Here is a 19,634-nt window from a genome sequence, read left to right as displayed (position 1 = left end):
AGGATGTTGGGGCGTCTTCTGCGACGCCCAACCTTGAACCATGACCATACCACCAAACTCCTGGCCCTGATTTGAGCCTTGTCCGCATCAGAAACAGGGGTATCATTGCAGCAAAAAGAATAGTTGCAGTATTAAATGCTGCTCATCGCATCCGTAGTCCCCTTGTGTTCGTGAGCATCATGAATGTACCAGATCATCCTGGTCAATAACCGGGCTTCTCTTCACAGCTGGCAAGGATACTAGCTCCACAAGCTAGTGGTGTAACTTCGTCGGCTTTTTATCGGATTTCTGGCTCTTTCATGAAGTCAGGAAGAGAAAGACCAGCCTCGAGAACGGAGAAATCCCAGGGGTCGGCGGGTTCTTCTAGATCTAGCTTTTCGTTTACAGTCTGCTGCAAGCTTCATGTCAGTCACACAACCGTAATAATATGAGGGACAAAACTCACGAGGTTCCCGCTGTCCGGATCAGCATTGGCAGCATCGGTATCCGCCGCATATATCTTGATGGATCGAAGGTGGGTATCCTTTCCGTTCTGGTGGTTCTCGAGTATCTGCATTTGGAACACGTACGAGACCAGCGTGTTGCCATCGGGACCGCCGCCAGCACCAGCAACCGGGACCTGTTGCCAGCCAACGGGTGCTGACAGATCCATCGTCGCAAATTGAATGAGATTGTTCTCACTAGTGCCAGACTTGAAGATGATTTTGGTGGGTGTGTAGGACTCGTCCTCGTTGTAATCCACGTAAAAGCGGATGTCTCTGATGCCAACTCTCTTGATGAAGTAGACGGTCAGTTTGTGAGGCTGAGGTCCATCAGATCTGCTGGCAGTTAGCGATGCCGTTCATCAGCGGTGGTGGTCAGGAGAACATACTGCCAGTAGGTCTTCAAGCTGTCGTGGCGCAGTTGCTCTACGCCATTGCCTTGCTTGTGGCTGCTGACGGTGAACTTGCCCAGATTGGATATCTCCTTCAAACCAGCGGTGAGAGGGTCGAATTCTGCCTCTTCATGCTGGTCCCCCACATGGTCTCCGTTCTCCTCATCCTCAACACTAGTGTCGGTGCCGGAAATCTCACCCAGGACATCAAGAGGGATGCTTCCCGGCTCCTCTTCATCGGAGTACTCGGGGATCTGCGCGTTTCGTAAATAATCCTCCATGTTGGCGCCTGCTCTCATAGCAGCCCAGTCAACACGTTGCGGGGGGAATGCATCCCCGTCATCAGAAATATTATCGTCTGGATGTGAGCCACCTGAGTAGATGAATGAGTCAGCAGGGCGGTTGACAATGAAGTGAAACAGTGCCCACTTGGGAATGCGTCTGGTGTGAATGGCCCGGGCCAGCCTGGACCAGCCGATTAACGAATGTCCTCCAATCCCGGTGCCCTGCATCCCCGTCCATGTGTTTAAAAAAGAAAAATTAGGGAAACATAAACGCTGGCCCGCCACCTCCTTATGCAAGTTTGTGCTTAACCAACCAAACAGTGCCCTTGTAGGTCGTAACGGAGGCGCCAAACCTCCCTGACCACTCGGTAACAAAGCCACACCCCTGCTGATGGGAGACCGTCCTTGCCCACACAAGGGCACATAGCATACATGAGAACTCCCCGCGCTCGCTTGGAAGAGTGCACCAGGTAAGATACCAGCAACCAAAGGTAGGTATGTGTGTTTGCAGATTCCAAGCAAACAGCTAGGGAGAATAGGGGATCTTATGGCTGGAAGATGACCGGTGGCAACCCTGCTCGGGACACAAGAGAAAGACTTGACATACCATTTGGGCCGAGTGTTCTCGTAGCTCGGCGGTCATAGTAGTCGTTCATCCACTGCTCCGCCGCAGGTTCGGAGTCCAGGTCGAGAGCACTCCGGCCATTGAGAAGCTCCTCAGGACTCTGAGGGGCCTGGAGGTTGGGCCGGTGGCGTGTGGCAGGGATGTTTGCCCTCCTTTGCTCGTCCATTACAACAGCTCACAGCTTGAGCTGCCGAATGAAGGTCTTGGGTGGGGTTTGAAGCGCGATCTTGCAAAACTCAACGTGGTGATGCTGCATCGTTCATCGCGCGGCATCACGTGGGGCGTTGTGTCACGTGCCTCGCTTGTCGGTGTGCATCCACTCACCGAGACACCATCGTCGGGGTCACGATTGTTGAGCTGTGCCAAATGGCTTAAAGTATTGGCATAAGATTTGATATTATGCACCATTTAAAAGTATTCATAGCCACCGTATACAACGTGTTAATGTTGGCCAGTTGGCATTCGACTCTGACTCAAATTGCAACATCCTTGCCAGTATGCTAGCTAGCTTCCGTGAGGGGTTGTTCAAGCTGAGAGCCTAGCTTATTCATAGCAGGGTTGCAGTGATTGGTGGTGCATAATGGGAAGCCCGTGGTACATTTCAGCTGAACGGCTCTTTAGCTTTTACGTGGTCTAGACTGAAAGTTACCCCGACTCCGTGTAAGCAATCTAGTGACAGCCTTGCCCAACGAAAACCTCCTTCCATATTGGATCTATATTATTGAAAAGACTAATGCAACCATTGTTTGAGGCTAGTAGCGGCACAAGCGCTCATACAACCAGACTTCTATACATGGCCCGGAGTTGTAACCTAATTTACACCATGTTGTCCAAATCAGCCAATGACAACATAATCAACTCACTCCAGAAATCCCATTGGAAGTCTATATCGGTCTAGACGCCGACAGTCTGCCTTCTAAATTGGACTGCAAGGCGAAAGTTCCAGAAGTTATGCTGTCAAGGTAGCATTCATTCTTGGAGGCGTTGTCAGTAAGCCTTGGTGACTTTGGTCCGAATGGCTGCAGATGAGATGCGTCTTGGAGAGCGATATTGGCAGTATCAACATATTTGCTTTGATAATCGTGCTTGACATGTATTCTGTCGTGTATAAAAGACCGCCGTTCATCCCATCATGAGGATTGTTAGTCTTTGAAATCCAATACTTCACCTTCATATTCACTTTCGGATCGAAACAACCGCCACCATGAAGGCCTCCGCTCTCGTCTCAGCCCTCTTCTTCTCCGGTGCCCTGGCAGCCATTGGCAGCTACTGCAAAGACAGCAAGGTCCGTCCACCTCCCCCTTTCGTTCTCGCTCTTCGGTGTCCGCTTATGCTCAATAATATTAGGGCAACTATGGTACTTGCCAGAAGGTTTCTAAATGCAACTCTCTCGATGGCTATACCAAGACCAACCTGTGCCCTGATGACCCCGCCGACGTGAAGTGCTGCTTCTATCCGGATTGCAACAGTAATGGCTTCTGCCAGCGGGACAGCCTCTCCTGTGCCGGCACATACTCCACGTAAGTCTTCCTCAGTTCGCGGATGCCCCCGGCATTGTCTGAGACTTGCGCGTTAACCCAATAACCTCTGCCCAGCGGCGATTGCCCTGGACCTAGCAGCTACCGCGTAAGTGTCGACCATTCTCCTTCCAGCTACTTTAAACTTACCTGAAATAGTGCTGCAACTTGAGGACCGGGAAGCCGCCGATCTGTACCAGGGGAGAGAAGAACCGTCGCTGCATTCCTCTTTAACTCCGAAGCTGCTTGCGTTGGATGATCAGGATGATATATTTTGTAGCAACGAATAAAGTTATGGAGACTGTTTTTCTTATCCTGGATTTGCGAGTGACAATGGCATACCTATGTATAGCCTAACGATGAGTGAGGTGGTGTGTTTGAACAACACAACAAGGAGCCTCGCGAGGCATTAGGTTGACGGGTTCGCCGCTCACTAGTACGGCCAGCTGAGAAGACACGAGACGTTGCCATAAGCCATCTGGAATATGAGGCATACCATGTCAAGTCGGATACATGAGCAAGAGATAACGAGATTCAAGAGAGCAATTACATTGCATTTTTCCTGCCAGTAAAAGAGAAACTATGCCCATCCAATGATCAGACCATATAAGCCCACCAGGTCCATCCCAAACGCCGGCCAGAGAGATCAAGGTATCATACAGCGCATTGAACAATATGTTGATGCACATGAGGCCCAAGTGCCGTCTATGAATAAGAAACGCGACGCCGCTTGGCTTCCTAAGCACCAAGGGAGCTGCGCTTCTTCTTCAGCTTCTTCTCCTTCTTGGGCGTCTCATCGTCCTCGTGCTTGCGCTTCTTCTTGCCACCGTCGGCAGCCTTGACCGGCGTCTCGTCGGCCTCCTCTTCGCCCTTCTTGAGCTTCTTCAGCTCCTTCTTGCTGAAGACAACGGGCGTACCGTCCTCGCCGAGCTGGACATCGCCGCGCTCGAACTTGCGCTTGAACTTGGAAACGCTGACGCCAGCAGCCTCGGCGAGGCGCTCGTAGTCCTTTTCGCTCAACTTGGCGGGTGTTCCCTTGACGCTCTTGCTCTCCTTGACGGGAGTCTCGACCGCCGCGATGGAGACACGCTTCTTCTCCTTCTTGTCCTTCTTCTCCTTCTTCTTGTCCTTTTTGCTCTTCTTCTCCTCTTCGCTGGCGTCGTTCATCTCTTCATCCTCATCGTCACTGTCGGCGTCCTTCATCTCCTCATCGACGACCTGAATCAGCTTCTTGGACTTCTTGCCATTCGTCTCGGCATCCTCGACACCGTCAGCGTCGGCGTTGTACTTGCGGGACTCCTTCAGGCTGAAGCCGCCAGGAGTGGTAAGCTGGCCGTCAGGGCCGACACCAACACCCTTGGGCAGGAGAGGCTTGCCCTCCAATTTGCGGAGAAGGTTCTCGAGCTTGATGCGGTTGGTCAGGCCGAGGATGCTGCGCTCCTCCTCATCATCCTGGTCCTCGAATTCACCGAGGGCATCAACGCGGAGACCAAGGGCGGTCTTGGCGGCGAGGGAACGGGCAATCTTTCCCTTGTTCTTGCCGGTGGCCTGGCCGACGAGCGAGGAGTGGTAGATGATACCGTACTTGGGCGTGTCGTGCTTAGTCTTGAGGGCACGGAAAAGAGCCTTCTCGGCACCGAAGATTTGAATGGTCGACGAGGGGGCCTTGGCCAGGCTGATGAGGGAGCCAGCGTGAGCGATCAGACGAGCACCGACGAGGTAACCGACGAGAGCGGTCAAGTTGGGGGCAAGAGCGCGCATGCGAGTCTCCAAGTAGTTGGACAGCTGATTACGGTACTCGGAGTAGGTGACGACCTGCTGGGCCAACAGCTGAATGTTGTCCAAATCCTCGGGAGTGATCTCAGTTCCCATGGAAATCTCTGCAGCAGTCTTGACGGGGGTCTCAAGCTCCTCGGGGAGAATGTCGGAGAGGTCGGCCTCGGCAAAGCTGGAACGCATGCCGACGGCAACAACGAGGCGGGCATAGACGAGGTTGTCGTTGAGAATCTTGGCCAGCTCGGGGAAGTGCCATCCGTACCATTCCTTCGTGCGCATGGCGTACACGTTCAGCTCCTTGTCAAGATCATCCACTAGCTTAATCGCCTGAACAACCATGGCGTCGACCTTGTCGGCGGAGAACTTGAGCTTGTGTCGCGAGATGGAGTGCGACAGACCGAGGGCCATACGGTCCATAGTCTCGGTGGTGAGGCCGGGGATCAGGGAAGACATGTTCTCGCGGACAGCACGGAACAGATCCAAGGAGGCGGCGTCAGAGACAGCCTGAATGTTCAATTCGGGGAGCTTGCCAATCGCAGTGCCGAGCTTAAGATCGGCAACAGCGAGAGTGGCCTTCTTCTCGTCCTTGATCTCCTTGAGCAGGTTGGCGAGCAATGGGGGAACACGACCCTCCTTGAGGCCAGCGGCTTCCTCGACGGCGACGGCGGAGCTATCGAACTTGACGAAAGACTTCAACTTGAGCCTTTGCAACAATTAGTACCCGTTCTGACCCAAGTGGCACGGTTTGCTTCGCGATGTTGGACTTTAATGCAGTGTGCACACAGGTGTGCGTTGCCTTGTGCGTTTCGCAAGAACCGGTCGCCATTGACTTTGAAGAGCGCGACTTACATCTCGTTGATCGCCTCCGACGAGGTAGGCCCAGTGGTGAGCTCATCGCGCTTCAAAAGCTTCTTGTCGGCAGCCTTGAACAGACCATAGCTGTGTCTCTTGTTAGACTCGAGAAAAAACTTTCTGCCACATTTAGGACAAAAACTTACCCTGCCGGCGTTTCGGCGAGAACGAAGAGAGACATGTTGGATATTGTCGAAACCCTTCAAATCAAGCCGGACGGTTGCCTCGGGTGAATTCCTCCGCTCGTGGGTGTGAATGTTGTTGTCGGCGGAGGCAGATTTGTAGAGCGGGTTGATGGTTTGGAAATATTTTTTCTGAACCAAGCTCCACCAAATTTTTGATGCTGCAGACCTTTGGGCGGGCCCCCACACCAATTGGCAAGTGGGATGGCCCGGAGCGCGTAAAATCTGTTTCGCCGAGGGGACACCGCCCTGTGGGCCTGTGCGTCGATGCACTTCGTAATGGGGACTTGGTCGCCTGCTGGGGCCTGGCAGCTGTGGTGCAGTGTTTGGTTTGGCCGAGTCCTTAAGTCAACGACGATAGCTATCTCCATTTGCGCCTCCACAAGACCGTCTTCGCCTCTTCAGCTGCCTCGAATCGAGCATCCACAATCTCGTCAAGATGGAGGGTCTATTCTTCAACGTCAACAGCGGGTGAGTCTGGTGCTGCCGCATGTGACGTGTGCGCGGCTGTGGCTAATACCTACGCAGCTACATCGAAGGCATTGTCCGTGGTTACAGAAATGGCCTCCTCACTGGCTCCAACTACAGCAACTTGACGCAGTGCGAAACCATCGATGGTTAGTGTCTATGTGGTGCCTGTCGCGATACATCTCTAAGCCGTTCTAGATCTCAAGCTGCAACTTGGTCCTGCGTATGGCGACTTCCTCGGCAACCTCCCCCCCAATCCCTCAACATCGGCTCTCGCCGCTAAGACGACCGACAAACTTGTCTCCGAGTTCCGCTATGTTCGTGCCAACGCCGTCGGGTCCCTGGCCAAGTTCATGGACTACCTTACCTACGGTTACATGATTGATAACGTCGCCCTTTTGATTACCGGCACCCTTCACGAACGAGATACCAGAGAGCTGCTCGAGAGATGCCACCCCCTCGGCTGGTTCGAGACGATGCCAGTCCTGTGTGTTGCAACAAACATTGAAGAGCTGTACAACAGCGTCTTGATTGAAACGCCTCTTGCCGCGTACTTCAAGGGCAGTCTCAGCCACCAGGATCTGGACGAGCTGAATATCGAGATCGTGCGAAACACGCTGTACAAGAACTACCTGGAAGACTTCCACAACTTCGTCAACACCCACCCCGACATGGCGGGTTCGCCAACGGCCGATATCATGTCAGAAATCCTGGAGTTCGAAGCCGATCGTCGTGCGATCAACATCACCCTTAACTCGTTCGGCACGGAGTTGAACAAGAACGACCGCAAGAAGCTGTATCCCACCTTCGGCAAGCTTTACCCGGAGGGAACCCTGATGCTCTCTAGAGCAGAGGACTTTGAGGGTGTTCGACTGGCGGTTGACGGCATCGCTGACTACAAGAGCTTCTTCGAAGCCGCCGGCCTCGGCGGTGGCGCCTCGGGGCCCGGCAACCAGGGCGGCGGTACAAGCTCTGACGGCAGAAGTTTGGAAGATATGTTCTACCAAAAGGAGATGGAGATCTCGAAGAACGCATTCACCCAGCAATTCACCTTCGCCATCGTGTATGCCTGGGTAAGGCTTCGTGAGCAGGTAAGAGACCACGACCCCAGAACGTGGATTCAAGGAAACTAATGACCCGGTTAGGAAATCCGCAACATCACTTGGATCGCCGAATGCATAGCCCAAAACCAGAAGGACCGCATTGGGAACTACATCAGCGTTTTCTGAGTTTAATGTTTTGCAGTCCTGTTCTGTTAGTTTTGTAGAATACCAGTTTATCGTTCAATGGCAGGTCACAACGGCGCAAGGAGGTAGCTCAGGTTCATGACGTGGAGATCAGCATCTTTACCGATCGTTATATTGTACATAGAGGACAATTACAAGTCTGAGTTTTACACATGGGTTTCACCTAGAAGCTGATCTGCTCCTGGTAGGTCGCTGGTGAGAGGCCCAGCTTCTCAAGCAGATGCGTCCACCGCTCACTTCCTCTCTCCTTCTTCTCCATGTACTTGAGAAGCTTTTGCCGCCTGTGGCAAAGCACTCTCAAGTTCCTCTTGTTGTGCTTGTCCTTGTAGCCGCGGTTCTGCGAGAGCTCTTGCGACAACTTCCTGATCTTGGCGGTAAGGATCGCAATCTGCACTTCCGAGCTTCCAGTGTCCGGACCAGCCCTCTCCGGCGCCGGCGGAGCGTTGGGGTCCACGTGGATAGACGTAGGCTTCTGCCTCAGGACGGCGTCGGTGTTGTGGCGGCCAAACTCATCAACGCATCTCTTGATGTTGGTGTGCAGGAGGATCTTGGAGTTCGCGTTGTCCATCGCAAAAATACGGTTTAGAGCCTCGACCGCCTTGGAATGGTTTGTCTCGTGCTTCTTGTCAGCCAGCTCCTCTGCGGCAGGGTCCGCCAAGTCTCGGATGTCGCTCTTGACGGGTTTCGTCAGAACATAGGCTTTCTGTATGACGTGGTCGAGCTCATCCCGGGTGATGAGGTGGTTGAGAAGCTGAGGGGACGTCGGGAGAGGAAACGGTTCAGAGATGATGTTTCCATTGTCGTCCTTGACGGGCTTCGTTGTGGGCGCTTGGCCGGCCGAGTCGAAAGAAACGACAAAGGGAGTCGGAATGCCATGGATCTGGTCGCCCCATTTCGCGTCCTTCTCCGCCTGAATCTCGTTTTGCCTCTTCTGGTTGGCGGCCTTACGCTGCTGCGCCTGTTGCCATCTATACGGGTCCTGCTTTGCCTTGCGCTTCTTCTCGCGTTGGGAGATGTTGGCGGTTTGGACGACGGGGAGGAAGCTCGGGGTTGCTGGCCTCACAGCTGGGCGAAGGCACACTGAGATAATCAATTAGCCATTCAATTGTTTGCTGCATACGTTAGAGTGAAGCTGGAGCTCACAGCTAGTGGTACCCAGCCGTTGCAGGCTCTGTAATCTGGGAGGCATGGCGGCGACAGTTCCCGTTCAACACGATCATCGGCGTGCAGAGTCGCCATAAAATTTCCAGACTCCCAAAGGTCCCATCTCCCCATCCCCAAGAACTGGGTCCATCGCCCGTCTGGGACTAGCTCTCTGAATCACGTGTCGCATGAGGGACCGAAGGAGGTACCTGCGTACCGAATGGGTCTAAACCTAAACCGGAGCTAGCGCAGTCAGGGCAAGCGCACCAAACACCAATTTTATTGCTCGAAAATCGAGGTCGCGAACTTTGAATTCTTAGCTGCGACGGACCTCTCGCAAGTCTTCACTTTCTTTCCCCTCAACCGCACCACCACCGTCCGACCCGTCTCCCCGTGGAAGAAAGACCGAAATTGCCCAAGATGGCTCCCGCTAACCTGCCCTCGATCTTCAATGCCACTTCCCAGGACATTGAGATGCTGCTTGCAGCTCAAGCCCACCTGGGAAGCAAGAACCTCCAGGTTCACATGGAGCCTTACCTCTGGAAGACCCGTGCTGACGGTGTCAACGTGATCAACGTTGGCAAGACCTGGTAAGAATGCGCGCTGCTTTCAAGGCAAAGGGGGGATGAGAAGAACAAGAAGGAGGAGGAGAATGCGGAAATTCGTCCTTGCGCGCAGACTGCTGACTTTCGTGCGCTTTAGGGAGAAGATTGTCCTGGCCGCCCGCATCATCGCCGCCATCGACAACCCGGCCGACATTTGCGTTATCTCTGCCCGTCCCTACGGCCAGCGCGCTGTCCTCAAGTTCGCCGCCCACACCGGCGCCGTCGCCATTGCCGGTCGCTTCACCCCCGGTTCCTTCACCAACTACATCACCCGCTCTTTCAAGGAGCCCCGCCTGATTATCGTCACCGACCCCCGTACCGATGCCCAGGCCATCAAGGAGGCTTCCTACGTCAACATCCCCGTCATCGCCCTTTGCGACACCGACTCCCCCACCGAGTACGTCGACGTTGCCATTCCCACCAACAACAAGGGTCGTCACTCCATCGGTCTCGTCTGGTGGATGCTCGCCCGTGAGGTCCTCCGCCTCCGCGGCACCATCTACAACCGCGAGACTCCCTGGGACACCATGGTCGATCTCTACTTCTGTATGTGGCTCCCCCCCGACGTGTGAGGAAAGAAGGTGAAACTAACCGCGCGCAATAGACCGCGACCCCGAGGCTGAGGCCGAGGAGAAGGTCGAGGAGGAGAAGCTCCCCGGCGTTGAGGAGGAGGGTGTTGCCGCCATCGAGTCCGGCTTCCCCGCCACCGGTGACTGGGATGCTCAGGCTCCTGGCTTCACTGGCGCCGCTACCGGTGCCAACTGGGACGGTGCTGGTGATGAGTGGGCCGCCGCTGGCGCCGCTCCCACCGGTGACTGGGCTGCCGCCAGCAGCGCTGAGGCTCCCGCTGCCGCTGCCCCCAAGGACTCTCAGTGGTAAATTTCCCGATTTCAGGTGTCGGCATCAACGAGGGGCTCTCAAAACAAATCAACACACCGTCGTCAGAGCACGGTGAACAAAACGGCGGAGCAGCAAAAGGTCATGGAATGGTAGATAAACTGCGTCTTCCGGAGTTTTTTATGATCGCTGGTAGCAATCTTTGGGCAAAAAGGGTCAAACTTGGCCGCACTAATGAGGGAAAGATACTCGAACCAAAAAATGTGATATAGTCGGCAACCCGTACTTCTGTGTGCATGTTTTGGGGAGAGGGAATGCCCTGTGTGGTCGAGAGGGGTGGACTTGATCGTTATCCCGCCCTTTTGCTCTCTCTGAAGGCTTCCGGTTGAGAAAACATTAACAAACGTTTTGGGGACTCGGGAAACGGTTTAAAGACTTGCTTTGCAATACCACAAACCGTCATTGGTCTCTCAACCTGCAACCTCTCCCCCTGTCTTCATGTGATGACATCGACGTTGTGAGCCATTGCGCCCGTCCCACCCCCCTCTCCCATCGTACCCTCTCCAGAGTCCCACATGACATGTATGTGCCAGAAAAGAGACTCTGACTGCGTTGGTTAGCGTGCTATCGCGTCTCCCATCCTATCCAGCCTCCTTGCAGACACATTGATATTGTCCCTCCAGACTGGGGTCAACGACCTTGTCCTTGCCATTCACAGCCAACCTAGGAAAGGCCACAACGTCCGGCGGGCCCCGGGAGTCACCGAATCAAGCCCAGAACGGTGTCGGATAGCCCACTTTGTCAGCTGCAGTCAAAGAGGGGCGAGGCGGTTCGCACGACTGCGACCCCATCCAACCCATCATCAAACGGGGGGCCGGCCGCGCGCCGGGAATCCCTCCCCGACGGCAATTAAGCTGAATTGCTCCCTTTTTTATTTCTTCTTTCTTGAAAAAAGGTATCGTTACCAATGGGGGGTGGTGGTGGTTGGTGTTGACATCAATCATTCACTACTACCCTCACTTACACCAGGCTTCCAGCACGCCACGCCAAGCCAAGAGCTTGACCGTACTGCGACAGGCTAAAGTCACGGCAAAAAAGAAAAGAAAAAAAAAGGTGGGGGGGGGGGGGGGGGGGGGGGGGTTGGCAAGGCGAGCATTGGCCATATCCCAAGGAGCTTCCGTTCTTCTGGGTTGACGTCTTGCTGTGATCAATCACTAAGAGTCGGGCTGATGGAATCATCAACCACTGTCCACTGGAATGTTAACATTACTCATAACAATCAATGTCCATGCAAATGGGCCGTCGACCTACAGAGGCACGTACATTTCTTCCCCTTCGGCAGCTGCAAAGCGATGAAGCGTATGTCATGATGGCCAATTGGCTTTGCAACGTTGTCTGTCTTGTTCACCACTGCCATGTCACGCACGCAGACGCAAATAGTTGAGAAGTTTCAAGGTATTGATTTGCTTTACTCGCTGGCTCAAGTAAAGGTTCTAACATGCAGAATGGGTATTGAACGTTGCTTGAGAAGTCTCAAGTCCAGGAAACCCAACATTTCCCTTATCCTTCCAAAAGAAAGAAAAAATCCCGTTATCCTCCAAACTCCTTATGCTTGACTGTGGTCGCTCGCTCGCTCAAATGACGCAAAGTAAGGGGTATAGACCGCCATTTCTATGTGCATGCTTGGCCAACCGCGGCCGGTTCTTCTTTCCTCTGCATACTCATCCCCTCCGCTTGTTGAGCCTGAAATGCTCTTGTAATATCATGAGTGTATTATCAGTACAGGGTATATGGCCACTACCTCGAATGCACCACCTCGAGGTAGGGCTGATTGTAAAATGACGATCGCTGGAAGAGACCTCGAAAGAGTGTATTGGTCGGCACGCATGCCTGTTGTGCAGGGTGATGTTGAAGGAAGGAAACGTGAGCGAAGGTGCTAGGTCATGGGAAGCACATATACAAAGGTGTAAGGGGGTTGTCTTTCGTAGGTCGTGACTACCGCAGCGACCGCGCTGTTTGTAGTCCGAATATGATTATGTTTAGTGAGCCGTGATCGAGGCCAAAGTAAGCCTATTCAAGGCGGTGCGAATGTTTCCGGATCTCCTCGTCGCTTAAAGCGCTCATCCAGAGGCAACGCTCCGTAATACCCTCGATGGGTTGGAACTGGTAGAGTGTGCTGGCCTCGAGTAGTCTCAGTAGCGTCTTGACTATGGTGGCGGCATACCGACACCTCTCAAAGTTGACTAGCGGTGCAGTTGTCGGCGAGCTGGCGATCTCAGAGGGTCGCTGAGCATTGAACAACAGGTCGTGTGTGTAGATACCGACAAAAGGAATGCAGCCTGTGTCGGAACCACTCTCCATCTCGGCGCGCAGATTGTAAAAGTTGCGCGTGGGGGAAATGAGACTCTCGAGATCCCGCAGAGTCTTCACGTCGTATGGCGGTACCATGGCCCAAGTCTTTGTAAGGCGAGAAGTTTCCATGGAAGTCAGGGCAATAGCGATCTGGCTCATGGTCGCAAAGTTGCGATAACGGCGGCAGTGGGCGGCAATGTGAATGAACTTGATGATGCACCGTGCCCGCTCCTCAATGTTCTGAGTCAGAACGATTTCGCTGCACACCCACTTCACCATGATATTGAAGCGCGCGATGACAACTTCGACACCGTGGGCATCCGTGTTGCGGAGAAAGTCGACCCAGGATCGAGAATCGTTATTGGTTGCGTTCTTCCAGCCCATGTCGATGAGCTCCTTCCAGTCGATCTCATTGAGCGCATCCTTCTCGATCAGCGTGAACTGTTGGGCCAAGATCTCTGAGTCGAAAGCAAGGATGAACGGCAGGTGAACGGAAAACCTCAAGGAGGAATCTCTATCCGGTTCAGAGAACTTGGGCTGGCCTCGCAGTGCCTCCTTGGTGCCAGTGGGGTCAGATGACGAGCCCGAGTGATGCGTAGCTGTCGGAATGGTCTCGGGGGTCGGTGGAAGAGGCTTCTGTTCGAAAACCTGGTGATCGTGAAGTTCTGGAACCATGGCTGCTTCGGGTGACATCTGAAGGGCTTGGACAAGCGTCATAGGCGGCGAAGGAGGATCTCGGCTGTTCGAGCGGCTAGCAGTCGACTCTCTCCAAGGACGAGGGTCGAATTCCAGGACGGACGCACTGCGGCGGCGTGGCAAAGGCTGCGTCCGGTTCATGGCAAACTCTTCCGGCTCCACTACTTCCGCCGAGAGCTCCGAGGAAATATCCGAAGCCAAATCCTCTCCGTCACTGTCGCTGTCATCGTCTAGGAACGAGTGTTCACTGGACGGGGGCATGGTGTCGCCAGACTTCATTTTTTCCATGCTCTCTGTCTTGCGAATGAACTCATAGGAAGAGGGCGGTGATCCCGGCGCTTGATACATTGGTCGCGGGGTGACTGCTGGTGAAATGTCTTCTTCGGGCCCTTGGAGAATGGACATGTTGACCCACTCGTGGGTAGACGTCTTGCTCCGGCCATCGTCTGTCAGGCCGCGTTCCAGAAGAGGGATAGAGCAATACGACGCCCCTGAGTTGTCGGACAATGAGCTTGCTTCGGTGAGCGGTCGCTGTGGAACGTCGAGGAAACTGGAATGAGCTTCGGGTCCTTCGACGACGTCCCCAGGTAGAACATGCAAATGACGATGGTCCCTTTTCTCTTCCTTCGGGACCTCGGTTTTGTTGTCGGCATTCAGTAGGTTGCCTACACCCTGGAGTGGTGCGTTTGTGGGTTCCATGGAAAGTTTGAAGGTCTTCTTCTCGTACCTGCCCTCTAACTTCAGCAGAGCCGACTCTACTCCACCGTCGTCTTCGAGATCGTCAGGGATCTGGGCCAACTTCTGCGCCTCCGCCTCGAACGAAGGGCGCATGATGGGCTTGGATGAATGTGTGCTGAAGAGCGAAAGCTGTCGTTTTGCAGATGACTCCGCCATAGCTCCAAGAGAAAAGGTTTCTGCGTCGCCTTTGTGCGAGAATTCGCTAGACACAACATCTACAAAAGCGCTGGTATCGTGGTTGGGGCTTGGCAGATAGGAACTTCGCATCGACTCCGAGTAAGTCGTGAGGGAGCCTGCAGAACGCGACTTACGCAGCGGAAAGGCATCCATATCGCCAACATTGTTGACGGCCCGCAAGTCGCCGCCCGGACGCCGTCTCAAGATTCGGAGGGGTGGAGGTACAGGGCTTGGTTCGTCCTCGTCAGCCACAGACTCTTCCGAGTATGTGGTTGCGTCGAAACTCTTCATAGTAGAGCGCGGGTTGAAGGCACTTCCAAATGAGGCGGCCCGTCGGGGAACTGCTGCCGAATCGAGTGACCGATTCGTCCTGCTAGACTTCTGTCGGGTATGCTTCTTAACAGATCTGCTGAGAGTGAGTCTGTGGGAAGTCGGGTCAAGGACTTGTGAGATGGGACGACCAGTCTCGAAAGACGGCCGCGTGCTCCGGTCATTGCCCAACGTTGCCAGATCGGGAACAAAGGGAGGCAGAGAATCGGCCGAGATGGAGGGTCTGATGGCATGCTGGTTGAGCAGAAACGACGACCGCCGGGGCGTTCCCATTGGATGCCCAGGCGGTGTGTTTGGCGGAGTTGGATCCGCACCGGTCGGTAGGAAACTATCAGCAAATGCTTCCACGGACTCGGTAGCTGGCAAGGCCCCGTGCATTGCCGGGAGCGAGAAAGGAACCGTGTCATCGACAATGACGATTGACTTGCTGCCGGTTGTGATTGCCATGTCGCTGATAGCCCTGGAGTTCCTATACTCGCCAATGCTACCGAATGACGAAACCATGTGAGCCGCCGAGTAGTCGGGCGTCTCCCCAGGCACTGGGCTGCGCAAGACACCTGCAATGCTCAACCCCCCCCGCCGTTCGGCTTCCTCGGCAGCGTCTTCCCGCACAGCCTTTTTGAAATCCTCGACAATCTCTGCGCCCAGAAGATCTATTCGCACCGGAGGGCGAATTCCGTTATGATGTGGCCTGGCCTGAGGTACAATGGCGGTGCCGGGGAGTCGGTTCGTCGTCGCTCCGCGAGGTCCTAAGGGAGATATATTGATAAAGTTCCCTTGTGTTGGGGAGACACCTTGCCCTCTCGTGCTGAGCGCACGCCGAACACTTCCAATCAGCTTCTTCATGCCCTGGCCAGACATCGCAGACGCGCTTCTCTGATCCGGCGGCACCTGGAAAAGAGTCGTCTGTCGCTGGGCATCACCTGCAACGCTGGGGGACGTGACTTCGACATAGGGCTGACCAGGTGGCATCAGGTTTCCTCGGACGAGACTGCCCGCGAAGGGCAACGACATCAGAAAGTCTGTGTCTTGAGCCCCCCATTTTTCATTTTCTCTAAGCGAATCCGTCAAACTCCCGTTCCTCTTGTGTGCTTGGCCCGGCCGTACGCGTTTCCCAACCAGCGCTCTCGGCGTCGTAGCTACTGGCCCGGCGCCAGAATATGACGTGGTGGCGGGGTCCACGGGATGGGCACCAAACGTGTAGTTGTTACCCTGGTGAGCTGTTCTCGTGGTCTTACCCGGGAAGGAGCAGGATATGACGTCCACACTGGCGATGCTCGTCGGCGAGGCTGCTAGTCGTCTTTCCACCTCCGGAACATGACGATGCTCGGGTGTAGCGGGTCTATCAACAATCACCTGAGAGTCCCCAATATGCCCGGCGCGGGACACGTCCTCGTAGAAACTCGTTTGTTCCTTGTCCTCGAAGATCGGCACAAAGAAGCTGTCCAGCTGAGGCGCAGCATCCTTCCTCTCCCAGAAAGAGGGGTCCAGGTTAGCATTTCGGTGGCCGGCTATGCCACCTGGCGCGATGGGCACATTCGGTCCCAGAGAAGGCTCGAACTCAGGGCCGTCCCAGAACTGGGCACAGACTCGCCGCCAACACTTTTTCAACTCTGCCAGGATTTTCAACTGAACTTTTTGACCGCGGGGGTCAGTAAACAGCTCGTCGACCATGTCGTTCAACAGGTTGCAGAATGCCACGCGGAGACCGTATTCGATAACAAAGTCGTCCATGAAGTAGTTGAGAATCCAGTGACGCATGGCAACAAACGTTCTCACTCGCACGACCATGCCAGTCTCATCACTCCGGCCCAACGCCCATCGTAGACGCGCCATGAGCATCTTGAGAAGGTCGCCCGGTTCAAGAAACGCTCGGTACGTCAAGAAAAAGTCGGAAATCAGTTCGTAATCGAGGAAGCTAGGGGATGTGAATTCGGCCACTAAACGAGGCGGTGTTGCGGCGGTGACTGCCCCCGTGGCCGGGGAGTACCGCACTATCGATCTGTCGTCGCATGCTGGCTTAAAGGTGAGGGAATCAAACATGGCCGGTTCGATGATCGGATGGGTCGACATGTATGTCGAACGAACAGCAAGCAACCGGGGCGTTGTCATGGGAGCTGGACTGAGAGGACCGGTGGGCTCCAGGGGTGGCAGGCGTATTTGAGGGACTGGGATGGGGCTAGGCTTCTTGGACACTATTGAGTCGGGTATCCTTGGGGTGCGCTCGCCTGTCTGAGACCGGTGAAGGAACGAAACGTTGCTGGAGCGGGGGAACTCGTCCGTTGGGGCGTAACTCGACCCTCTAAAGAATGGTGTGCCTCTCATGGTAAATCGAGGGTTGCCCAATTTCCAGCCTGGAATCTCAATGTCTAACATGGGAATTTGAGACGCATCCAAGTCCTCCATCGTCTTTGCCCGCTTCTCGCCGCCCGGCTTTGAGATAACGATCTTGAAACCTTCGACCACCTCGGATTCTCTGCTCGTAGTGCCGCCGTCATGGACCGTCGAGTCCGAGTGTGCGCGCCGGTGTTGAGAAGGCCGCGAGGTGTGGCTAGAAAAGTAGCGGGTGGTGCTCGCCGGTGGAGGAGTAGCAGCCGTTGCAGGCGTTGCGGGAGTCGGTGGCGTGGCTGTCCATTGGCTCAGGTTAAGATCGATTGCGTCCTCTTGTTTCCGCTTCTCGGTCAAGGCATCAAGGCCGGCCGTCCCAGGTGGCGTTATGGGAAAGACAAAATTGGGTTGTGGGTATCTCTGGTTGGCGGGACGAACGGTCGGCCTGTTTACTGTCAGTACGTTTTCGGGCAAGACATGAGATTGCAGTGAGGCATCATCATTCCTGCCCATGAGGGGCAGCGACGAGTCAACATTCACCATAACCCAGCAGGATGGCAACCCACCTCAGGTATATCCGGCCGTTGTTCCCCACGTTGGCAACGGTAAATTGTCTTCCGTCACGACCAGCAGAAGCTCCATCAGGCGCGATCTCGAACTTGTCGTCGGCTGAGCTGTCGGCTCTTGTGCGGCGCGTGGCAATCGGGTTCCGCTCCTCAGATATTCTCTCCGTGACTGGTACCAGGGGTTTTGCTGAAGGCGCCTGCTGGCGCATCTTGTTTGTCCATTTTCCTCCAAAGCCAATGCTTGCTGCACCCAGGCCTTCCTTCCCTCCAGTTCCCGACTTTGGCGATCTTCCGAACCTCGACTCACGGCCGACGGGGCTTCTCGGGCTCAATGGGCTACGTGGGGGCTGATCGATTTGGGGAGAACGCACACGGAAGCCGAGTCCATTTGGCGAGGACGGCGGTTCGGTGGCCTCCATGGCCGGTGTTGCGCGTGTCGTTTACAGCTGCGGGCGGCGGGTGATGCTCGCTGGGGTGACTGGTCGCAAAGGCATCCGGTCAGCTATTGGCGGGACAAGCAGGTGGGTTGAGTACGGCGATGGAAAGCGAAGTGCGGGAAAGAGCAGTAGTAAAAAGACAGGAATGCAAAGGAGCGGCGCGTTTGTTTGTGGCAGGCAATAAACTTCCAAGTCGGCACGAGCTCGACGGGCCTAGGACGGTGCTATACTGGATTCCGTCAAGGGCCCTCGCGGGTCCGTGGGATCCAGGGACCAAAGTCGCCGCTCGGAGGAAATGATGAGCTCAGGGTGCGTGAATGTGGAACGTACGTTTTGGCGCCATAAAGAAGCAATGGCAGTGGTCCTGTGTTTTGCAACCACGACGGCTGGGAGGTACCTCACTGGCGGCAGCAGAGACGCGGACCAACGCACAAGCGTCCAACGGGCATAGTCCAGGATACCGATGCTTTGGTTTCGAAAGGCAGGAGACTGGAATGCACCTCGACGCGCGAACAAGGCGAGGATGCGGCGGCTATTCGACGACGGGCTCGTTCGTGCTGTGGCCGTCGGGTCGGTCGGGTCGGTCTCAAGCTGATCGAGGCTCCAAGGAAGGAGAGATTTGGAAGATGCGTATGGTGGAGAGAGGAATGATGAGAGAGTGGGAGTGAGTACAAGAGTAAAGCAAGGTGAAGACCAGACCCAGACCCAGCCAGACCAGACCAGGCCAAACCAGACCAGACCGGGATGATTGGAGCGAGGAACAGGACCGGGAAATGGGCATTCAAAGGTGAATTGGTGGTCCGTGAGACGGGAGTTGATAATTAGAGTGCAGGGCAGGCAAGGGTACGTACTCCCTGTATGTAGTACCTATCTAGTGTACACTACCTACTCTCTCGATCCCTCGCTGGCGGGTTCCCCGTCCCTCTGTCTCTCCGTCTCTCTCCAGGGCACAATGTCAGGTGGGTGGGAGATCAGGGACAGGGGAGGGAGGGCATGGTTGGTCAATTGGGACACGCAAGGCATGGATAAACAGCCAGCAATGGGCGCAAAAGCAGGAGCAGTACAGAACATGGCAACAGGGCGCACACTCACACTGACACGGGCACACACATGCACCAACCGTGAGTACAGTACACGCAGCCAGCAGATCCAAGCAGAGACAAAGAAGCAACGAGAAGCATGGAATGAATGGAGGCAATGAGTGTACCTAGTGCATAGAAGAGCATAGCCAGAGAGCCATGACGGCGTGGACGGGGACGGGGGATGGGAGACGGGGCCACCGGGTGGGCCTTCCTGGGCTCTCTCTCTCTCCTCTCCCCTGTTCCCCTAGCCAGGTATAGGTGTGGATGCCATTTTGGTGGCCAGGCAATGGGATGGGATGGCATGGCATGGCATGGCAAGGCATGGATGGGAAGCTGAGAAAGCAAAGGTGGGCTGGGTGCAAGTGCAGTGCAATGCGCGTGGTTGCTTGGTTGCTTGGTGGCCCGGTGCGCTAATCTCCCCTAGCTGCACGACGGCAGAGTACGTACCTTCTTGGGCTGATTTTTTTGTTGTTTTCTTTGGGAAGGAGGGGGCCCCGCCTTCTTACTTTCCAGCGTTG

The 19,634-nt window shown here is 55.0% G+C and overlaps 7 protein-coding genes across 7 annotated transcripts; 3 read left to right on the top strand and 4 right to left on the bottom strand.

The window, feature by feature from the left end:
* Positions 1–277: 277 nt before the first annotated feature.
* Positions 278–1,949, bottom strand: EsH8_II_000695 (anaphase promoting complex subunit DOC1 domain-containing protein; the record flags this gene model as incomplete). The annotated part of the gene is made up of 4 exons (XM_083263993.1): positions 278–391; positions 446–818; positions 872–1,247; positions 1,766–1,949. 4 exons carry the CDS (start codon positions 1,947–1,949, stop codon positions 278–280), a joined length of 1,047 nt encoding a protein of 348 aa, XP_083121315.1.
* Positions 1,950–2,987: 1,038 nt separating this feature from the next.
* Positions 2,988–3,307, top strand: EsH8_II_000694 (uncharacterized protein; the record flags this gene model as incomplete). The annotated part of the gene is made up of 2 exons (XM_083263992.1): positions 2,988–3,068; positions 3,131–3,307. 2 exons carry the CDS (start codon positions 2,988–2,990, stop codon positions 3,305–3,307), a joined length of 258 nt encoding a protein of 85 aa, XP_083121314.1.
* Positions 3,308–4,038: 731 nt separating this feature from the next.
* EsH8_II_000693 (RNA-processing protein NOP58) lies at positions 4,039–6,109 on the bottom strand (the record flags this gene model as incomplete). Its single annotated transcript, XM_083263991.1, has 3 exons — positions 4,039–5,779; positions 5,926–6,015; positions 6,075–6,109. The coding sequence occupies 3 exons, from the start codon at positions 6,107–6,109 to the stop codon at positions 4,039–4,041; spliced, it is 1,866 nt and encodes a 621-aa protein (XP_083121313.1).
* A 440-nt stretch (positions 6,110–6,549) lies between these two features.
* On the top strand, positions 6,550–7,807 carry EsH8_II_000692 (H(+)-transporting V0 sector ATPase subunit d; the record flags this gene model as incomplete). Its single annotated transcript, XM_083263990.1, has 4 exons — positions 6,550–6,581; positions 6,639–6,727; positions 6,777–7,669; positions 7,724–7,807. 4 exons carry the CDS (start codon positions 6,550–6,552, stop codon positions 7,805–7,807), a joined length of 1,098 nt encoding a protein of 365 aa, XP_083121312.1.
* A 181-nt stretch (positions 7,808–7,988) lies between these two features.
* On the bottom strand, positions 7,989–9,014 carry EsH8_II_000691 (mitochondrial 37S ribosomal protein uS15m; the record flags this gene model as incomplete). Its single annotated transcript, XM_083263989.1, has 2 exons — positions 7,989–8,905; positions 8,969–9,014. 2 exons carry the CDS (start codon positions 9,012–9,014, stop codon positions 7,989–7,991), a joined length of 963 nt encoding a protein of 320 aa, XP_083121311.1.
* Positions 9,015–9,388: 374 nt separating this feature from the next.
* Positions 9,389–10,452, top strand: EsH8_II_000690 (40S ribosomal protein uS2; the record flags this gene model as incomplete). The annotated part of the gene is made up of 3 exons (XM_083263988.1): positions 9,389–9,558; positions 9,671–10,119; positions 10,178–10,452. The coding sequence occupies 3 exons, from the start codon at positions 9,389–9,391 to the stop codon at positions 10,450–10,452; spliced, it is 894 nt and encodes a 297-aa protein (XP_083121310.1).
* Positions 10,453–12,480: 2,028 nt separating this feature from the next.
* EsH8_II_000689 (mitotic regulator LTE1) lies at positions 12,481–18,016 on the bottom strand (the record flags this gene model as incomplete). The annotated part of the gene is made up of 2 exons (XM_083263987.1): positions 12,481–17,476; positions 17,598–18,016. The coding sequence occupies 2 exons, from the start codon at positions 18,014–18,016 to the stop codon at positions 12,481–12,483; spliced, it is 5,415 nt and encodes a 1,804-aa protein (XP_083121309.1).
* Positions 18,017–19,634: the final 1,618 nt, after the last annotated feature.

Source organism: Colletotrichum jinshuiense, chromosome 2 (assembly GCF_051148585.1).
Source record: "Colletotrichum jinshuiense chromosome 2, complete sequence".
NCBI lineage: Eukaryota > Fungi > Ascomycota > Sordariomycetes > Glomerellales > Glomerellaceae > Colletotrichum > Colletotrichum jinshuiense.
Note: the sequence above shows the minus strand (reverse complement) of the source record. Positions and strands in the feature narration are given on the sequence as shown.